Here is a 20,526-nt window from a genome sequence, read left to right as displayed (position 1 = left end):
TTGTAAAATCATTCCAGCCGTGTAAACAAAATGGACTTTGTAGGCTCAAAATGTCGTGATACTCAAGCCAAGATTGAGGCGCGCATTCAACCATATCACCAGAACTATCTAGAACTGAAACCCACACGTACAAAACGACTAACAAGATGTCTCAAAAGATGTTTTGAATTGATCGACCTGATAATTTGCATCTCGGTCTGATTTTGTCAAGCCGCTCTTTGGTCTAAATATCAAGCTGCACCTGATAGCAGTGATAGCTGAGAGCAGGGGTTGGAAAAAGGGCCCTTTCACTTCCGTCACCAGAAGAGCACAAAAACACACTTTTTACATGAGCTACCAGCTCATTTTTATGCTCTACCACGCCTACGCCAGGAGCTCCTGAAATGAACAAGGACCTCAGTGTGTAATTCAGTAAACCGATGAGAAACCAATGTAAGAATTAATTCAAACAGATACGCACTCACAAATATGAATACAAATCAGTTTAATAAATCAAACAAATTATGCTGTGCTTTCAATGACACTATATAGCAAATACTTCTATACATAAAATATAATGAGAAGAAGCACCTGGCGGGTCAAATAGAATATATATATATATATTTATGTATGTATTTTTTTAAACATGATGTGACAAAAAGTACAAAGAGTGAACAAGATTAGAAGGTGATTGAAAAATTGAAAGACAAACTTAAAACGTGACAATCTCTTCAGATGAGGACAGTTTCTTCAGAGCAACAGTTGGAAAGGAAATTTTGCAAAACCCGAACACTTGAACATGACTCAGACTTCAGTAATTAAAGAAGAATGAAAAAGAATAATGAACCACAACTTTGTTTTTTTTTTTTATTTTTCTCATTGCACATTTTGTTTCTTGACAGAGTGTGAAGTGAGGCTTAACAGTGGGTCCAAACAACATCGCTAGTTTCTAAAAGGGGGCAAAAAATGTGTGTAATGCAGGAAGGAGGTGGAGTTTCCTGTTAGCTTTTGAGGAAGCGCAGGATGAAATCGAGTAAGGCACTGCCAGCAGTGAAATTGCAGAGGACGTACAATCTGCCTTTGGCTTTGCTGAACCTCTGCTTTGGCTCAGCAAGCTGATGAACATTTACATGAAGCAGAAGCAATGACTCAAATAAACCTGCAGTCAGCTGAGAAATGTGTAGTAAAGCTTTTTACATGTGATTGTGACAGTAGAAAACAACTTTGGGTTTTGTAGACGAAACCTCAGTGCATGACTGCAAATTGCAAAGTTGGCATTAATGCTGTTTAACTCGTGTAAAATGAAAGAAATCATGGCTGCTCAAAGTGCAACGAGGATGTTGACATCCTGTGTTACAATCTGCGGACCTTGTACAGAGTGTGTTGTATTTAATCCGTCAACACTGCTTTTCCTGAAAACCCTAAACATTGAATACTTCCAGCTCTTGCACTCATTATTTGTGCATAAGCCGGTGGAAGAAAGCAACAAAATAAGCTGCAACTGTTGGCAAAGGAAGGGAAAGAAGAGATGGGGTCAGCGTACAAGAAATGCAGAAGTGAAATTTTAATTGTAGAGGGAGAGAGTAAAGATGCAACGCAAGCAAAAGCGCTTTTGGCAGGATTTGATTAAACGTTGTGTCCTGTAGTGTGAGACTGCTCTCACATTGTAGTGAACTGACCATGAGCTTGTCTCAGCTTTGCAGCAATCTGGAGATTCAGAGAAGAATGGTTACATTATTAAAAACGCTCATTTCTTATTTGTTTATTATTGTAATCTAGACTCTATGCAACTGCTTCCTAGTTAATAAAGCAATGTAAATGTCAAAGCGTAACAGACTCAAAATGAAATGTCTTTACCGTCTCGTAAAACTTGACTTGCTCCTCCAGGTACTGCTGCATGACCCGGTTGTAGTCGTAGATACGGTTGCTATGGAAGTGGTTCATTTCAGCTGTGTCACAAAAACAAGAGGGGAAACTAGTGAGTTCAGACAGTACAAGACAATAAACTGCACTGTTGGATTTCAATGGCAAACAAAGAGCGCTACCTTGTAAAGTGTAAGACATGGTGCTGAGACGTTTCGACATGGCTACTTTGTCCTGAGTGGTAATTTTGTTGGCAGCCACCAGCTTGTCCCCTTCCTTCACCTTGTCTATAGCTGCCTGGAGGGATTAAATATATAGTAAATACATTAAACAAACCAAGCACAGGCTTTGTAAAGCATTCAATAAACCCCTTTTGAGTGCCTAATGTTCAGACCAACATACAGCTCTGGAAAAAATGAAGAGACCACTACATTGAATCCTACTGAAAATCTCATGGTTATTCCACAAAATATTGATTTCTGAACTCTCCCTGAGTTAAAACATTAGTATTTCTATTTCTAAATAAATATGAACTTGTTTCCTTTGCATTATTCGAGGTCTGAAAGCAGTGCATCTTTTTCATTATTTTGACCATTTCTCATTTTCTTCTAGTTCATTGCAAATAAATTAACTTTGCAAATAAATACTAAATATTTGCTTGGAATTTCAGAGACATGTTGTCAGTAGTTCATAGAATAAAAGAACAATGTCAATTCTACTCAAACATATACCTATAAAAAGTAAATTTATAGAAATTGATCATTTTAAGTGGTCTCTTAATTTTTTCCAGAGCTGTATTTGGAAATATTGTGGTTATCACAATATTACAGTGTATATTGTGAGTTCTCAAGAAACTCCAACTGTACTCACTGAACACCTTAACACTTGCTCACCCTTCTTTTTGGTACAAATTGTGTTTTAAAACAAGGTTTGCTCATGCTGCTTCAGATTCACCATGAACTACTTCCACTGCTTTCTTCTCTGCAACGAGAAGCTTAAAACTCCACAGCAGTTACTGACAAAGCATGTTTTTAGGCAGATTAGCATAAAATCAACTGCTTATAGTAACTTCCTATATTATTCTTTTTAGACTCTTCTAATCTTCATTTTAAAGATGTTCCAATCTGATTCCATGGCTTTACATGAATGGAGACTAAACTGACTAAATTCAACACCAGAAGACTTTTTAATATACCAGCCTACATTTGTGCCCACATCTGGAAATATGGCATAGGCCATTCATATATTGCTGTGCTAACAGATCTAGGATTTCTCCTTTACAAAGATGTTTATGAGTGTATTGGGAAATATGTACCTTATGGACCCCAATGGTATCTGGGAAGCATCCAAGGAGACCCTTATATTCATTATTGGTCTCCATGAGGAAGTGAAGATCTTTCTTAGGCTAAAAAAAAAACAAAACACAAGAGTGATAAATGTAAAAAGGAAACAGGAAGGTACTCACAGAAGTAAAAAAGAATAGGAGCAAAAACACCAAACTCTGGAGCAGGAAATAAAGAGAAAAACATGATAAGGGATAACATAGGGAAAGTGACTTGGATAACAACCCCATGGCTTCAAATCGGCATTCAGCTGGCTGAGAAAATTTATGGTCTGCATAACAAATCAAACAAATATCCAGCAGGATGACCTGGTTACAGTGCACAAGTAGGTGTGGCATTGACACTTCTCACTAATCCTTGACCATGTGAGGAATTCACCTTTGTCATTATCAACATACCAGCTTCATTGGATCCTGTGATGAATCAAGAGTATGGCTATAAAATGTGTCACTAAACTATAGCCAGCAACTCACAGGAGCAAAACAAGCTTACCGAGTGAATTCCTCCTCGAAAAGCTGCTGGAACAATCAAAAAAAAGCCAAGAATTGACTTTATTACACAGAACATCAAACAGGCTACTAAAAATACCCAATCAGTTTTAATTTTCTGCCTTTTCAAAATCTGCTTCAGTAAGATCTGACAAGGCATTGAACACAGCGTATTCAGGAAATGCTTTTAAATGCGGTAAGCTGAAATGAACGATATACAAGCTTAAGAAGCTTTGAGATGTTTCAACCACCAGAGGTCTTCCACTTCTTTGTTCATGATATAAAAAAAATAAAGCTAAAGCTAAAACCACCGATATAATCCAAACACAACTGATGGAAGTGAAACGTAAACAGATGCTAGAAACTAGGACTGAGGTCATCAACCATGCCATTTTTTTCTAGACAACATTTTGCCTGTTCAACAGAAAGCAGAAGATAAAAGGTTACAGACGCCGTTGTGGTTTGGATTGACAGTGCCAGCTGCAGAGTGAAGAAGTCGCTCTATGTTAGAGATGCGTGCTGTATCAGGTGACCTACTTTCCGAAATGAATCAATATGATAGAGGATGAAAAGTTTACCTGCTCTGCCACCAGCTGGGCGATCTCCTCGTAAGTCTTTCCAGCCGCCGTCAAGGCATCGGTTAGAGTCGACTCACCTGCAGCAGATAAAAATATGTCTTCCAACAGATTCTGTCCATTTGTTTGATAACCTGCATCTGATTGTTTTAATATAGTTACTGAGTTACAAAAGTAATCTGAAAATAGTAGCTTGAGACTGACGAGCGTCTTCTGGAAAACATGAGTGTGCTGCCGAAGTGCGAGTGTCTACCTTGGTATCCACTGCTTGTGAAGACAGTAGAGAGGTTCTGCAAGGCTTTTCCTATTCTCTGGTATTCCTTTGGCAGAGCTGCAGAAGATAAGAGGAAACACTCAGGACAATAAGATTTTTGTTGTAAGCAATAATTTCAGAACTGTAGCAAACACTAATTAAGATTCCCAGCTGCGTGAACGTACGTCCTGTGCATCTCTTCCAGTGCTCGTTTCCCACAGTGAGGATTTCCTTCACGCTGTCGTCCATGGCTTTGGTAAACTTACTGAACTGCTCACATTTCTGCTCCCTGGGAAAAGAGAAATGCATGTGGCATGCGTTAACTATATGTGCTCCGAGCACATCAGTGGCTGCTTCTTTGAAGTTTTCTCTTTTCAGACAGTTGGGTTTAACTCACACTTCTAAAGGATCCAGGTCTGCAGCTTCTGGCTCGATTGTGGTGAAGATCATCACTCCAACCGTCTCATCTTTCTCCGCTTTTCTCTTCCCCGTCTTCCAGTCCTGTCACAAACAAAAGATAGTGCTTTGCAAACGTACTGTCATCTCTTGAACATGTTCACATTTTGTTACATTACAACTGATTGAGACTCTCCCAGCTGTATAGTTAAAAAGTCGTTCTATGTTAGAGATGTATATTGTCTCACGTAGGTGATCTACTTTCCGAGTATGTGCATAATTTTAAATGAGCCATAATATATGATTTTCAATCACTTTTAAGAAAAATATTTGAAAAGTGTGAAAAAAATTTGTAATTATCTAAAAATTCATGACCAAATGTGTAATTGCATCCTTGTAATATTACAGCTAAGATCTTTGAGGATCCTCTGAGAACATTAGCAAACAAGTAGCACCACAAAGAATGAGGAACAGAGCAAACAAGGAGAGAGACAACATCCCAAGCTTTAAACATCTCACAGCTCTGTTCAAACAATAATCAATAGTAATACTGAATAATTCTTGTGAATATGTTGCACAGAAAACTTGACCTTTATAGAACAGTGGCAAAAAGGAAGACAGTGGTGAGAGGAAGTCAAGTAGGAAGTCTAGTTTAATGTTTACCACAAGGCATACAAACATGTTTAAGAAGGTGCTCTGGTTAGGTGAGATGAACATTTAACTTAACTACAACTTTAAATTATTATTAAATTATTATTACATAGAACACAGAGTGTGACGAGAAGCTAAAAATGTTTCTCTGTGAAATATGGTGGCAGCATCATGGTTTGGTAAGATGACTGAAGGTAAACAGAAGGCAAACCTGGAAAAGATTGGAACAGTAACTTTACCTTCCAGCAAGATAGAAACACTTAGATAGTCAGAGCTACAACAGGATGGCTTACATAAAAGTATGTGTGCTGGAATGGCCCAGTCCAAGTCCAGACCTAAATATAAATGAGAATCTGTGGCAAGACTTGAAAATTGATGCTCCTCATTGAATCTGTCATAGCATAAGCTATTTTGCAAAGAAGAATTGGGAAGAATTTCAGGCTTAAATATGCAGAACTAATAGAGACATTCTCCTGAATGCATCCAGTTATAACTGCATAACTGGACTTTAAAGATTTTCATTAGGAAAACTTTTAAAAACAATGTATCATTTTTATTTACAATTTAAAAAGATGCTATTCTGTGAACAACCAAGTTTGCGATTGTAGCAAGATCCCAGGAATATGTATACTGAAAGCACTGTACCTCAGAAAAACAATAAAATGAGGACTGCAATCCTCATTTGCTTGTTTCCTTCGACAAAATATAGTCAGTTTGAACAGTTAAGCTTTGCAATCTAAACATGCATTTTCCTAGAAAATATAATACATTGTACCTTTTCATCTTTGTATGTGAGGAAAAGCTGGAACACATCGCTGCCAGAAATAACAGGGTGTCTGCACATCCTGGACATCCAACCCTGCAACCGCTCCATGCGCATCTTAATAAACTCCTCCTCAAAACGGCCTTATAAAAAAACAACAACAAATATTTATTGTGGTGCTTGCATTTAAAATACCAACATACTATTCTAAATCAATTCTAGCTAGCGTAGAAATGAGCTGACCTGTCACCTGCTTGTCTGGCAAAGAGGGAATTGGGATGGCCGACCCAAATTTGTCCAGGAGTCTCTCATAGAGCCAATCAAAGTGCTTGTATCGATGATTGACAGGTCGGTTTGTTGTCTGCAAACAAGAAACATGTTAAGCAAGTAGAAAAAAAACATCCAATTAAGACATTAAATGTATTATTTTCAGATGACTTCTTGCAGTCGCTCTAGTTTATTGCAGAGTTTATTTTGCATTGTGGAGAAGAGTCTGCAAACTCACATTGGGTGTGATTTGGTACTCTATGTAGCTCTTGAGGCCGTACATCTTGGACCCTTTCTTGGGATCAGCTACGATGCAGTCTATCTGGGTTTCTGGGTAAGACCATACAGGACCAACCTCACCCACCTGAGCAATGCAACACATAAACCTTTAGAAGAGAACCCAAGCACTGCAAAAACAGTCAAAGGAAAGTGACATTCTCATTATGATAGTGATGCTAAATGTACTAGGTTCTTAAACACAGCATATTCTTGAAATAAGTCAAAGATGAGATAACGAGTGCAGCTGTGGGTTGGTTAAATCAGATAGTGTTGATGTAATCTTTATGAAACGTGGCTAACATTAGGGCTCACATACATATATTGACAGCTTGTCTTTCCCTTTTGCAATCTGTTTGCAAAGAAGGTAGAGCTCAGGACCAGACTTGGAGAACCCTGGAAATCTGTTAAAAAAATAGGAATAAAAGTCTCATGATTAGAACATATCGCTACAATATAAACTCAGATGATTTAAAAATTTGAATCAAAGTCCTTTTACGGGCTTTGTTGTATTAGTCTTTATAACAAATGATTTTGAAGCCTCATGTACAAAAGACTTAATAAAACTTACTTATTGAGGGATATTTTCATTGACGAAGCATGCGTTCCTCCTCTCTGTATTCCACCAGCTTCCCCAGATTCTGATTCTGTGTAGCCTGCAGTTGATTTCATGTCATCCCATTCATCATCCCACTCATCATCCTCTGCCGCTGTGAGAGAAAGTTGGTTCAGAGTGACAAGGTCACATTTGTTCTCCAGTAGTTATATTTAAAATTGTTTCCTTTTAACAAAATTGGTGGAATCGAATCTTAAAATAGGGTTGCACGATATTAGAAAATCATGCGATGGCAATATTGCGGATAAATATAGCGATAATACCCTTTGCAATAAGAAAACATTTTCCTCTCTCATCTCATTTTCATTATTGTCCCTCCAGATGTTTTTCTGACTTTCAACATCCTGGGCACTGAGATGATGGAGTCTTTTGCATCTCACACTCTCAAAATATTGCTGGCATGCTGAGTGTGAACTCGTGACACCTTATAATAGCCAAAAATATTTCTTTGCAGTATTATTGTCACATACATGGATATTGCAGTTGCCATACATTTGTGATAAACTGAGCTGGGCTATATTAAATGAGTTGGGTCAATGTAAAGGTTGACACCCATCTCTGACAAAAGCAACTAGATGAGAATCCTTTGAGTCTCACTTTCTTGGGTCAAAATCAGAGTTTACATTTTTTAGGCCAAATTTAATTCTATTAAAAAATACACATGTCCAAGCTCAGTAAGAAAACAAAGCAAGAGCTCAGTGATGGTAAAGTAAACAGTCCTGTACATTCCAGGATTAATTTTCTAAGTTAAAGGGAAATCCTTGAGTCAGAGAATATTTCCCCATTCAATTCAGGAAATGCAGTAATAATGATACAACTTTTTTTCACATTTGAAAATATTTAGCATGCTTTCTAAAAAATAATTTGAGCACCTCAATCATCACATCAAACCAGCAGGTTAAAACTACACCACATCCATTTCACATGTTAATTTCACAATTTATTTGGAGGCATATTTCCTTTTCGGCTATGAATTATGTTCATCTACTATGTTGAACCTCAATACTTATAAAGGACTGAAACTAACAGGTGAATAAATTATGCAAACATGTTACTGCTGCCACAAAAAGATGCAGCTAACTTAATCTTGCACTTCTTTTGCAGTTTGTTAGAAATATAAGAACATGCAGTAAAAAACAGACAATTAAAATCCTCTAAAACATCACGGAGAAACCGTGTCCAGCAGTTTCTAATGACACAGCTGTTAATCTAGTGTCAGTATTGAGCTTCAAGCACATGCTTTAGAAATAAATGTAATTCATTTTGTCCCACCAGAACAAGAAAACATCCATAGGGCAATGAAGCAGATACCTGTATAATCAATAAGGTAAGGATATGGGTAGATGTCTTTGGCTAAGAGAAAGAAAAGGGGAAAGTCTGTTCATTTTTCTCATGGCAGCTCATTTCCTCTGTTCCTTTTTTGTTAAAAAAGCATCAGGAGAATTTAAAATCCAGGTGGAGTCATTTGTCCCTGTGAGTCATTAGTGAGGCTAACTTTTCCAGTCTGGCAAAAACAAAATTATGACTCGATAGGCTGCAGAAAAGCTGGAGCATTTCACGGGAGAGGAAAAGCATCAGGGTTAGATTCACTCCTACACAGACATGAATGGCATTTCCTAACCAGATGACATTTCAGTATATTATCAGAAAATCTCAGTATATTATCAGATAGTTGAAAATCTCATTTTTCAACTATTTCAATGATGAAAATGATGAAAAAAAAAATGCATAATGAGACTATACATGAATAAATGTAGTTTCATTTGCAAGGCCAAGGACTCAGAGGTTTGTGGAAAAGATTTATTATAATATCCTAGATTTTGGATATTTAGGATGTTTGGATATTTTGGATAGGCCTTTTGCAAAGTAAAGAGACCAAATAACACCAAGTCAACATGTAGCACTGAATCAAAAGGTGCTTCGACTATTAGCTTTAGTATGTGAACACTTATCCAACCAGGTATTTTAATACACAATTTCTCTCTAACGCTTTAGTTAAATTTTCTACTGTATTGTACAGAATACATGTTACATTAAGTCCTGAAAAGTGCATTTCTACATTTTGCAAGATATAATTAATAAATAAATCCAGTGCATATAATGTTTGCATGCTGTGGAGGGCAGAATATTTTATTCTGATGAAAAAGAGCATGAAACCTAAACAAATGTGTATTTAATAGGTCTGATCCGCAGATTATGAGAAATATTTACCAAAACACACAAACTGAGACCTGTTGTGAGTTGGGCTTTAAAACTGTGCCAACCAACAAATGTTGGAGCAACTGGCTGAATTCACTTACTGTAAAGGTATGCTGCCAGATGCAGCAACAGGTACAGCATTATCACCATATGAGAAGCCTGTAATTTATCTCTGACAGACAAAGCTTTTTCTTCTCTGAGGTTATATAAATCTGAAAGTGATGAGGTGTCAGAGATTTATATCTTCCTGGTTCACAATGGGAGACACTTTTTATTGGGTTTACTTTACTGAATAAGCTTCTATAGTCACATGAGTATCACAAGACTTTAGTCTTCCATTTAAATTAAAAACTTATATTTCCTCATAGTTTACAGCAAATATAACTTATTTGTTCTGGTTATTTGTGCTGCACATGAGCTAAGATAAAGGAAATAATTTGCCCCTGTAGTCTAGATCTTATTTTATTTTATCGTCCATTAATGAGATATCAACAAATAGATTTTATTCTAGAGGAAGTTATTGTAAAATCTGCTAAAATTCATTATGAGCTATCTGAGTGGCTATTTGTGTCTTCAGTAAAAGCTTAAGAAAAGTTCATTTTATGACAGATTTGTGACACAATTAACTCGGAGAATAATTTGATGGGACAAACTGTCATATTTCTGCACATGTAAGCAACTGACGGCATTATCATAGTTTTTATGTTTTACTTTAAATCATTTCAGGAATATGTAGTTAACTTCAATCGTACGACGAAAACAAAACAAAAGCCATGATGAAATACAGTTGAAACTTGATATTTACAACACAGCATTTCTTTCTCTGCCCTACATCAAATTTTATATCACAAGGTGGTTTTAACAATCAAAGTTTTCCCCAGTATATTATAAGCCTGGCGGGCCACCAGGCTTTACTTGCCTTAGACCAGACTGAGCATTGTTTATTTTAAATAGGGCTATTTGTACAGCAGTAACGGTGACAGTAAAGACAGATTAGGCTAAGTTTATAGTTGATGCATTGTACTGGGTGAGGGGTTATGTGCACCAATTGTGCCGTTCCTGCACCTGTCCTTTGGCCTCAGACACTATTATTCCTGAATTATGATGCCTTGCTTGTACACCTCCAAATGTTTGTAACTTAACATTTTTCAACACATAAACATGACGGGCTGCTGGTGGACTGCCCTAGCACCCCTACCACCAGACTTAGCAGGTTCAAAATCCTGGTACTTAATACAAAAATCAACATTTAATACATAAAGTCTAAACTGCACACACACAAAAAAAACAAAAACAAACTAGCATCTAAACACACCTTAAAGCTCCTCTGGAAACATAATTCTAACATAACACTAACCCTAACATACGCAGCTGCTGTTAAAAAAATCTGTTTCTTACCTGGACCTTGGTAAGCCTGAGGGTGACCCTGTGATAGATTGTCCCAGGGGTCAGCAGCACTCTTCCCAGTCTGAGTGCCCTCTGGATTAGACGGCCAGTTGTTGTTTGTGCCCCCTGAATTGTCTGCATTCCACGCTGACCAGGGGTCATTACCATTGCTGGCCTGAGAGAGACATACAAGAGAGGCAGTGAGGGATGAGAGGGAAGACTGTGATGGCAGAGAGGAGAGAGAACAGACACCGTCTGTTCCATGTGAAGCCGACAGTAGTCCTAAATCAACATGCTTTTTAAACGTGGTGCGGACCCGTCCTTCAGCGGAGCATACATCAAGAAATGGTCCAGCAATGACAGCTTGGTCTGTAAATGTTGTTTTTTGAATGAGCTTTCATCTAAATTAGATGAAATGTTGCAAATTTGCAGAAAGATACATGCTCAAACCTAATACACTACGCTTAGGTTACTATGTTTTCACAGCACTTATAAGCACTGAGATAAACTCCATGCCATGCTTCAAAAACTTGCATAGAGAAGCATGCAACCGGATTTCTCTGTGTGTGCGTCTTTGTAGGTTAAAATTTGAATACTGCTAACCAAACTCTGCTGACTGAACGTAGACTTTAGTGCAAACTGCTGGAAGAAGAAAATTACGTAATGCAGTTATGAAAAAAAAAGATTTTGTTTTAAATTTTTTTAAAATGTTTTATTGTATTTACATCAAAACAAGGAATTATTGCTTATGTCAAAACCGTTTTATGAATCATAAATACATTTTGCCGTCACTGAATGAATAGTTGGGATGCTTTCATTTTTGCTGCTTGGAATTGTCTCATTTCCTGATTAACAATTAATCAGAAAATGATTAATTATTTTCTGACCTGATTAAAAGGTCTGATCTACTGCTATAGAGTGAATATATCATAGCCGTCAATTGGACCACCGACAGCAGAATTACAGTTGACTAATTTTTAGATATATAAGGCTAAAGGAAGAAGTTTACTACAGACGTATGCCTGGCATTTCATGTGGTATACTAGCATTTAGACAGCCAACATTATGAATTCATCTTAGTCTGTGAGGAAAGGAAACCTCAGAAGAGAAAAGGGTTTATTACATGGAAGTTGCTCTATTTTATCCTACTGTTATTTCTGACAGACTTATTTAATCTGTCATGAAATAAGTCTGCTTTAATAAAACGTTTCCAGTCTGGCAGAAGATTTTGAGTCAATGTAGGTCCATATTTACCACCCAGGATAGACATAGAGCTGGCTCGTCTTACTTTTATGAAAGCTAAATGCTAATAAAAGTTTATGGTAAGCTCAAAAACAGGCAGTTTTGTACTTGTTTTCTCTTTGTTTTGTTAAAATACATCATGTTTAATTTTGCTGTGTAGCAGGATGCAGCATAGCGAGCTCTCTCATTCACATATCCAGGCTGTAATATTCCAATGTTGTAATAAAATATGTTATAAAAAAGAATGCTTCAATGGTCTAGTGTAATTTATCAACAAATGAAAGATATTCTAAAATGAAAATGGAAAATATTACTTTTGCAATAAACAAAGCAATATAAATTGTAAAATTTGTGAATTTTGTTGTGAAATAAGCTAAATATGATAATGTATTTTGATTAATAAAAGAAATATAATGCTGTAATTTCATAATACGTCTTTAGAAATTGTGATGTTTTGTTAAACATTGGTGTCAATTGAGATGAATACATATTTTTCTCACTGTCATTCTTATCTGTGATTAAAAAGCTTCCAAGACTTTGAGGAACTCGGGCTTTATCACCACTGCCAGGTGTGATCACTTCCTGCCGGGGAATTTCACCAAACAGCCTAAATGTATTATTGGCATGCAAATGCTTATATTGCAAATACTGCATTGCAAACAGTCTGTAGATACATTTAACAGTGCACACATTGATGATGCTATAATACAGTTTCAATATTATTTTGCAGCCCTAGAGGAGTTGAGCTGAGATTTCCAGTAACAAAAAGGAGAAAACAGATTTCCGACTGTTGATGTCTTTGCTGTAAAACTTTGAGATCAATGAGAGAAAAATCAGAATCAGATAAAATTGGTAATGTCTGGCTTTACAAAAAGTGGAAATTTGAATCAGTCTATAAAAGTGCATTCGATGCATATTTAATAAAGAATCCTGATTCACATTTTCCAGTCTGAATGATGATTTGTGTAATCTGGAACCATCCATTTGTTTGCTCAGCGGTGCAAGGTGAAAAAAGAAGGTGAGAGATCATGCTTTTTTAGACAGAACGTGAATGTGTCAAAGCAGATCAGATGACCAAGGTGAGAATTGGTGAAGACAAGACGGCTCAAACTAATGCCTCTTGTCATGCTCACAACCCCCAAGTGGTATTTACCTCCTCGGGGGATGGGACGAAAGGGGTAACTGGGGTGTCTGGGGTGTCTGGCATGGGATTCAAAGCCCCAGAATCCACCTTGAGGGGAATAGAAGGTGAGATGAGAACAAAATGCCTGCAGTGAGGGTTAAAACTGAGCAGAGAGTGGGTTAAAGTGAGGCCTCAACGTAGGCGCTTGAATAAATAAGAAGCAATGAGTGGCAAAAACTGACACATTTTCTGCAGTGACTCTTACACATACTGTGCCCCAACCATTTTCACCAATCCAGCAGTGTGCTCTTTTTTTGTGGAAGCTTCTGGCTGCTAAAGACAGAAGAGACCACTCAAACATTTCCTCTCAGTTCTGCAATACTACATTTAAAAATATGTCAGTTTGAAATTATATCTCTCACTGCAGCTGCTCTCACTTCTGCAACTGGACAAAACTGTGAATCAAACACACTTCTGCTTTTTTTTTTTTGCTTGTTCTTCAACACCACTCCATCATACAATGCCTCATCAAAATGTAAAGAATGTATTTTAGAGCTTGTTATGTTAAATTTCTAATTATTCTATTGGACAGACAAACCCAAAAATGTTCCATAATTGTGGATTTGAATAACCAGGATGAATGTTGTTCATTTTAAGATATAAAGACCTGAGGACAGTGGTGTGCATTTGTATTTATGTTTTAATTCTGACACCTCAAAAGAAAATGAAGTCACAAAACATCATAAAGACAAAAAGATAAATAAATAAAACAAATAATATTAAATTAAAAAAATTTTAAAAAACGGCAGACAACCGCAATCAAAAAACCATTGAAGAGGCCTGAAGTAACTCTGTAGGAGCTGCAGAGTTACACTGCTCAGGTGTGAGAATCTAGAGAAAATTGAGCCTTTGTATTAAAGTGGCAAAAGAGAAGCAACTAATCAAAGGTGAGAGCTAATGGGGGAAAAAGACTAAATGAGACACATGGTAATTCTCATGAAAACCTGCTAATGACTGCAAAAACATCTGAGACTAGGGTGGAGGTTCAGCTTCCATCAGGACAATTACACTAATCTTACGTCTAGAGGCGATCAGATTTAGATCAAAGCACATTTATGAGTTCAAATAATCAGGCAGGGCTTAAGAAAAATAAGCAAAATCTCTAAAGCTGGTAAGGTCAGACCCCGAAAGATTAACAATACATATGAATACATATGCACACCTTTGTGACAAGAAAACCAATATGTTTCTTTTCACTTCAAATTTAAGTGCTACTTTGTTTAAGTCTATGAAAAAAAAATTTCCAAAAGAAATTAGTTTGCAGTTGTCTTTTGACAAAAAGGTTTGAAAACCTCTTCAGAGCACTTAAAAAGCAGAAACGTGGTTGGTGAAACATGGTAGGTGGTCTGCTTGTTATTGTTGTGTTTTTTCGCCACATATGAGGAGGCTAAGCAGTGGTATTTAGCTTGGGGAGTAAACGAGAAGTCAGGTCAGCAACATTATCTTCACCAGCTTGGCACTTTACCTGGTATTGTGCAGTTGTTGATACAGGTGCAAATGTATCAAAGACAGAAAGGTCCTGATACGCGATGTTTCCTGCATTTGAAGAGGGTGCCGTCGATGCTGCTGGAAATGCAGGAAATTCATTTTTGAGCTACAAAATGAAAAAGAAGAAAAAAACCTTCTTACATCAGGTGGAAAAAAATTAATGTAATTTCACCATAATTTAATAATTTCTAAAGGTATGTGATTGCCTTCTTGTCTGTCTTCTCCAGATTCTGTTAACAAATTGTGACAGGGTGGTGACTTCCATATATGCTCTACGACTTAACCACAATGCAAAGCTTATTTTTATTTTACTATGTATTATGTTCTTTAGCATACTAAAAAGGCACAAATAGTTCCTACTTGAGTAACAGAGAGTCTGTGTTTTATCAATAGTCAAAACATGAACTTTAACTGGGATTATCATCTGGAAGATTTTAAGAGTTGGGCATGAGATCTAAACAGCTGTGGAGCAGCTGGAGAGTTAACAAAAGGTCAGGCAAGCTTGTTTGGACTGTCAGAATAGTTGAATCCATTAATCTCTTTCATGTGTACACAGAGGCGTTACTCTGGGAGTTGTTGAGGAAAGTTTTTACAGAGGAGGCTAAACAGTTGGCATCCCAGACTTTACTTTTACAGTCTGAATGTCTTTAGAGTGAATCATATCCACGGATGCAGTCAGAGAACCGGATCACGCTGGAAACACACACAAACACACACAAAAAACACCCTAATCAGCAGAACCCTGAAGGAGGAACATCCTGTTGTGATTTCAATGTCAGGCGAAGGGACAGCACCACAGTTAGCATATGCATCCTGATATCTGATGGGGAGGTCACACACTCCTCTCACCCTGACCTTACAACATGCAACTATCAACTTTTGCTTTTAATTAAACTGGGGATATGTTAGTGTTAAATAGTGTGTGAGGTGAGATGTCTCCTAAATTATTCACCACACAACTCTCTTCATTATCAGCGCTTTCTGACTTACCTCAATGTAATCTTCAGGCACCAGTCCAACTTCTCCTCTTGAGTTCTGTGCTTCAATCCAGCCTCCTCCAATACTCTAGAATGAGAGGAGAGTCAGCAGAATATTAGTACAAATAAGCACAGATTGTATATCACCCTAAACTACACTACTTTGCATGAATAGTTGATTTTCAAACCAGATAACAAATCTTCTCTCCTGATTTTCATTTTGTCACACAACAACCAAACATTGTTTTGGGATTTTATGTGACACAGAAGCACACCATAGTGCAAAATACAAAAATGAACGAAAATAAAAAATTAAACATTGCTTTCAAAGTTTTTTCAATTGATTGTATTAGAATGGTGAAGTCAAAGTCCTCGTCAAAATCTAAATAAGTATCTGCCACAGCACTTGAAAAATCAATGTTTACAGACACTTCCCGTCTGATCTGCATGAGCTTAAGCTACATGAAAAAAAAAAAGACGGTTAAATTTCCATCGATTTCCAAAGCTGGTTATTGAGGCATCATAAAAGCCTGCAGCTGTAAGTTGCTCAACACACTTACAGCTGAAAACAAATGTCGTGCTTTGTGTTAGTCTGTACCACAAAATCCCAATAAAATCTAATAAAGTTTGTAGTTGTAATGCGACGACAGGTGAAACAGTTTTTTCAACGCACCATAAGTTTATATGGAGTCATATAAGTGAGTTACATTCGACTTTTAAGGAGATTCCAGAAGATAACTTAAAAGAAAGACTAACATTTGGAAGCTCTAGATCTTCCATGAAGATTTATAAAATTCCCAACTACAGACTATTTGGCAATGACAAAAAAAAAAAAACACACACACACCAACTCTTCCTGATTTGGTTCCGACAGACTTAGATTAGAAAACTATGTAGGTCAGCACAGTATAAGTAAGCTTTGAACTGTTGGCGACTGACTCTAATGACATCATGTTTGTTCAGTCATTTGTTCCCCTCTCATCCCTTCTTTCTTCTTTGGAAGTATTTTACGAGACACCACTTGAGCAACACGAGATCATGTGATCTTGCTCTGTTTAGCCGAGTCAGTTTTCAATGACAAAATTGTATAGAGCTTCATACAGGACATCATTTTTTATTATTATTTAATTTTAAACCAAAATGATCCAAAACAAACTCCTTCCTCAGTAAAAATGCTGATAAATCTAAAACGAGTGTGACTTTTACACACAAATATATGAAAGCTTGGGTCCTGTCTACAATAACAAGATAGTTTTAGTTTTTCTTCATTTCCCCTTTTTCTTTTTTCTTTTTTACCTTGTTGGTGATAGTGATTGTCTCGCCTTCTTTCACTGTCAGCTCATTGTTGCCGGGCTCAGCGGCGAAGTCATATAAAACCTGTGCCTGAGAACAAACAAAAAGGAATGATCGATGGTTTTGTTGCTTAAACATTAATGTATGGTCAGGACATTCAATGGCCCCTGTGGCAAGTAAACAGCTGTGAAGAAAAATAAGGGTAACGACAAACAGGTCAAACTAGTTCTTTTAGGCAAGTATATGCACCACAATTCATTAGTAAAAATAAAACAAACAAAAAAAAAAGAACGCAGAGAAAACTTTCAGCGGTGGAATGTGAGGCAGAACAGAAATCTGCTTCAGTTTTAGTAAAAACTGGGATTATAACCAAGGGAAGTCACTGCAAAAAGGCCTCACCATTGGAGGAAAAGTTGCTATTTCTTTTCAAATATTTGAGAAAATGATTTGCATATTTGTTATTATGAATAACAAAATTATTCTACCTCCTATGTGAACAGTTTGGTACTTTTAGAATGCTTCATGTCAAAAATAAGGTATTTATCAAGTGCAGAAACCAAAAAGCTCATAGGCAAAAACTGGAAAGTTACTTCATGTGTTTTGTGCTTTTAAGAAAAATGTTCATAATTAATATTTTAGATATAAAGCTAAGGCTTCAAGCTTTTAAAAAATATTGGCATCATATGCTTTAAAATTGGGCTGTGTTGAGGTATGCATAGAAAATCATAACTAGAACCCAAACTCTTCTGTATTGAAAGAAACCAGATATGGTGTTTTTTTGAATCTGATTCGGTTATGTCCTTGCTGCCTCCCTCTCCTGGCCCGAACTACTCGGATGAGACCCCAGGCACACGCAGAATTTGCTGGAAGGACTACATACCGCTTTTGGCCTAGAAACACAGAATGAATCATCAGAATAAGTTGTAGAGTGTCATTGAAGAGAAGAGTTGTTGTGTTTCCATCTTAGACCTGTTAACCCAAGTAACTTGATGTCAGAAAAGCAGGAAAAATACATGTAACAGCTCAACTTTTCTCTTATGCCGTTCCTGTGATTTATAGTCAAGTTTTATGGCAAGATTTATGGAAAGCTTTAATTGGCACTCAAATGCATGCATAGTAACAGAACACACAGCCTGACTAACTTGTGTCAGCTAACATCCACTTGTTACGCTATCAAAGGCAAAATGTACAATATTCTACACAAAAAGCTTGGGAACTACCACTACATTTAATGGGAACTTAGTCCATATTTATGTTTAAACATATAAAAAATAAACTTGCAATAACTGACTTTCTAAACATTATTAATGTTATAATGAATATGGCATATCATTCAAGTTACTGAAAGAACAATTACTATTTTAATTTAAAACAATTTGATCTCTTTGATTTTCTTTGACCTCTTGTATTTGCTTAAAATACAACTAATTATGGTTTATTTGATACAGGTTAAAAATGTGACCTGTGCCTAGACTGTAAGAATATTGATAACTGAACTGTTATTTTACTTATTAAAATAATAGATTTTCTATGCATTTTTATCAAAAATAAACATGTGTAACTCATTAAATTATTTTAACTTCCCAGACAGGACTGAACTGAAAATAATGCATATCATAATAAATAATCTCTATACATCAGCTCTGCTTATTTTATTTTATTAACAAAAATAATTTTAAAAAGCAAAAGTATTATTTATCCAACAGAATTTATGTTTTGTTTTCTACTTTTATATCTAAATATATCTCACATAATTCATAAATAATGAAATGCATCAAAATAACGTTTAATATTGAGATATAAATATATATTAAATAATTTTATAAAATGTAAACAACAGCGCAAAGTTATTTAGTTTTTAATTGTATTGTTTTGATTATAAAATTATTCCTCCTCAATTCAGATAGCTGTCCTGCGGCTGAACCCGGAAGACTACATTTCCCAGAATTCTGCGGAAGTAGCAATGACCCGTACTGTGGAGGCTGTAAAATGTCACAAGACAGTTTCTTGACGATACACATTTTCCATGTTTACCAGAAGTAGATGTATCACTTTTACTCCATACACCTAAAGCAACCACGCGTTTACAGAATACTTAAAAATGAGTTCAATGTGAAATATAGTTTCACAAATATTCACAACACTTGACAAACTACAACTCTGACAACCCGAATCTATTGCTAGTACAAACACAAAAAAAACAACTGGCAGGGAAAACAGCAGGGGACAGGGCCGAGATCAACACGTCTAAATCTCTCTAAAAAGTTAACATTCTTACCTTTAACGTCATTGTGGCAGCATTGATCAATCATTACAGAAACAGGCCCCGTGTTTTTTTAAGATTCCCAGTCCTCAGCTGGTCATCTCCCCCCGCTGTTCTTCAACTGCTGCTGGCGAAGAAAACTCAACAAGTCCTCCCTTTCGCGAGTCTTCGCGTCACAGTCCTCAACAAACGATTAAAAACAGTTTAAAGCTAAAAAACAGTCGAGAAATAAAGAAAAGTGACGACGGAGCAGATTCGGAGCGAAAGAGCTAAGTTTGAACCGCGTAAGGAGCTGTTGCTGACAGCGCGGAGGAGGGAGTGACCTGAGTAGGGAGAGAAACCGGAAAGGTATTCCAGGTCCGATATGGCTCCCCACAGACTTAACTCTGAAATTAGTTAAATAAAAAAATATATATTTTAAAAGTAAAATATCTTTATTAAAAATATAAAAAAGAAAACAACTATATTTATTTATATGTTAAAGCACCCCTTTAGCCCTACTTCCTTACCCTCTTTTCAGTCAATACTACAATAACAAAAGTAGATAGGCTATATAATGGAATTGTATACGTCAAATATGTAAGACATCATTCTGGATAGAACACATTAATTCTAATATATATATATGTATTATAGTCATTTAAAATATAATGCTCTTTTAAAAGATCTATGTGCTCTCCGACTATTACTTGTGATTGTCATGGTTGCTATACTAATCTTATGGGAGCCACTCTTATTTATCTGTACATATTTCAGATAGTTCAACTGCAGCAGTTAGAGGAATGACCTCACCCATGTTCATCTTGAGTCGTTTCTCATTCCAACGTCTCCCTCTGCTGGACTGAAATTGACATTACAATGCAAGACAAGTTTTATTTAGCAAAAATTTCATATTTAACCATTTATTGTTAAAATAATTCTACCAATTAATAAGGCTATGAATATAAATGTCTGAACTAAAAATATATATCTGAATTTAGCAAATATAAATAATTTTGCGATCCCAACTGATCTTGTAATTTAAA

At 36.4% G+C, this 20,526-nt stretch overlaps 1 protein-coding gene across 4 annotated transcripts; it reads right to left on the bottom strand.

The window, feature by feature from the left end:
- Window positions 1-467: 467 nt before the first annotated feature.
- snx9b (sorting nexin 9b) lies at window positions 468-19,877 on the bottom strand. 4 transcript variants are annotated; one of them, XM_044106660.1, is made up of 20 exons: window positions 19,517-19,861; window positions 17,242-17,328; window positions 15,959-16,033; window positions 14,946-15,074; window positions 13,451-13,528; window positions 11,068-11,230; window positions 8,782-8,823; window positions 7,426-7,564; window positions 7,174-7,258; window positions 6,817-6,942; window positions 6,555-6,672; window positions 6,324-6,454; window positions 4,899-5,002; window positions 4,687-4,790; window positions 4,502-4,579; window positions 4,252-4,328; window positions 3,158-3,247; window positions 2,025-2,139; window positions 1,837-1,928; window positions 468-1,686 (listed from the first exon to the last, which is right to left on the bottom strand). In XM_044106660.1, the coding sequence occupies exons 1-20, from the start codon at window positions 19,526-19,528 to the stop codon at window positions 1,639-1,641; spliced, it is 1,893 nt and encodes a 630-aa protein (XP_043962595.1). In that variant the 5' UTR covers window positions 19,529-19,861; the 3' UTR covers window positions 468-1,638. The 4 variants fall into 4 exon arrangements, with proteins under 4 accessions (XP_043962595.1, XP_043962597.1, XP_043962598.1 ...); XM_044106662.1 differs by lacking the exon at window positions 8,782-8,823 and having other exon boundaries at window positions 19,517-19,877; XM_044106663.1 differs by lacking the exon at window positions 13,451-13,528 and having other exon boundaries at window positions 19,517-19,860.
- Window positions 19,878-20,526: the final 649 nt, after the last annotated feature.

The sequence above is a fragment of the Gambusia affinis genome, linkage group LG22, assembly GCF_019740435.1.
Source record: "Gambusia affinis linkage group LG22, SWU_Gaff_1.0, whole genome shotgun sequence".
Classification (NCBI taxonomy): domain Eukaryota; kingdom Metazoa; phylum Chordata; class Actinopteri; order Cyprinodontiformes; family Poeciliidae; genus Gambusia; species Gambusia affinis.
This window is presented reverse-complemented; position numbering and strand designations above follow the sequence as displayed.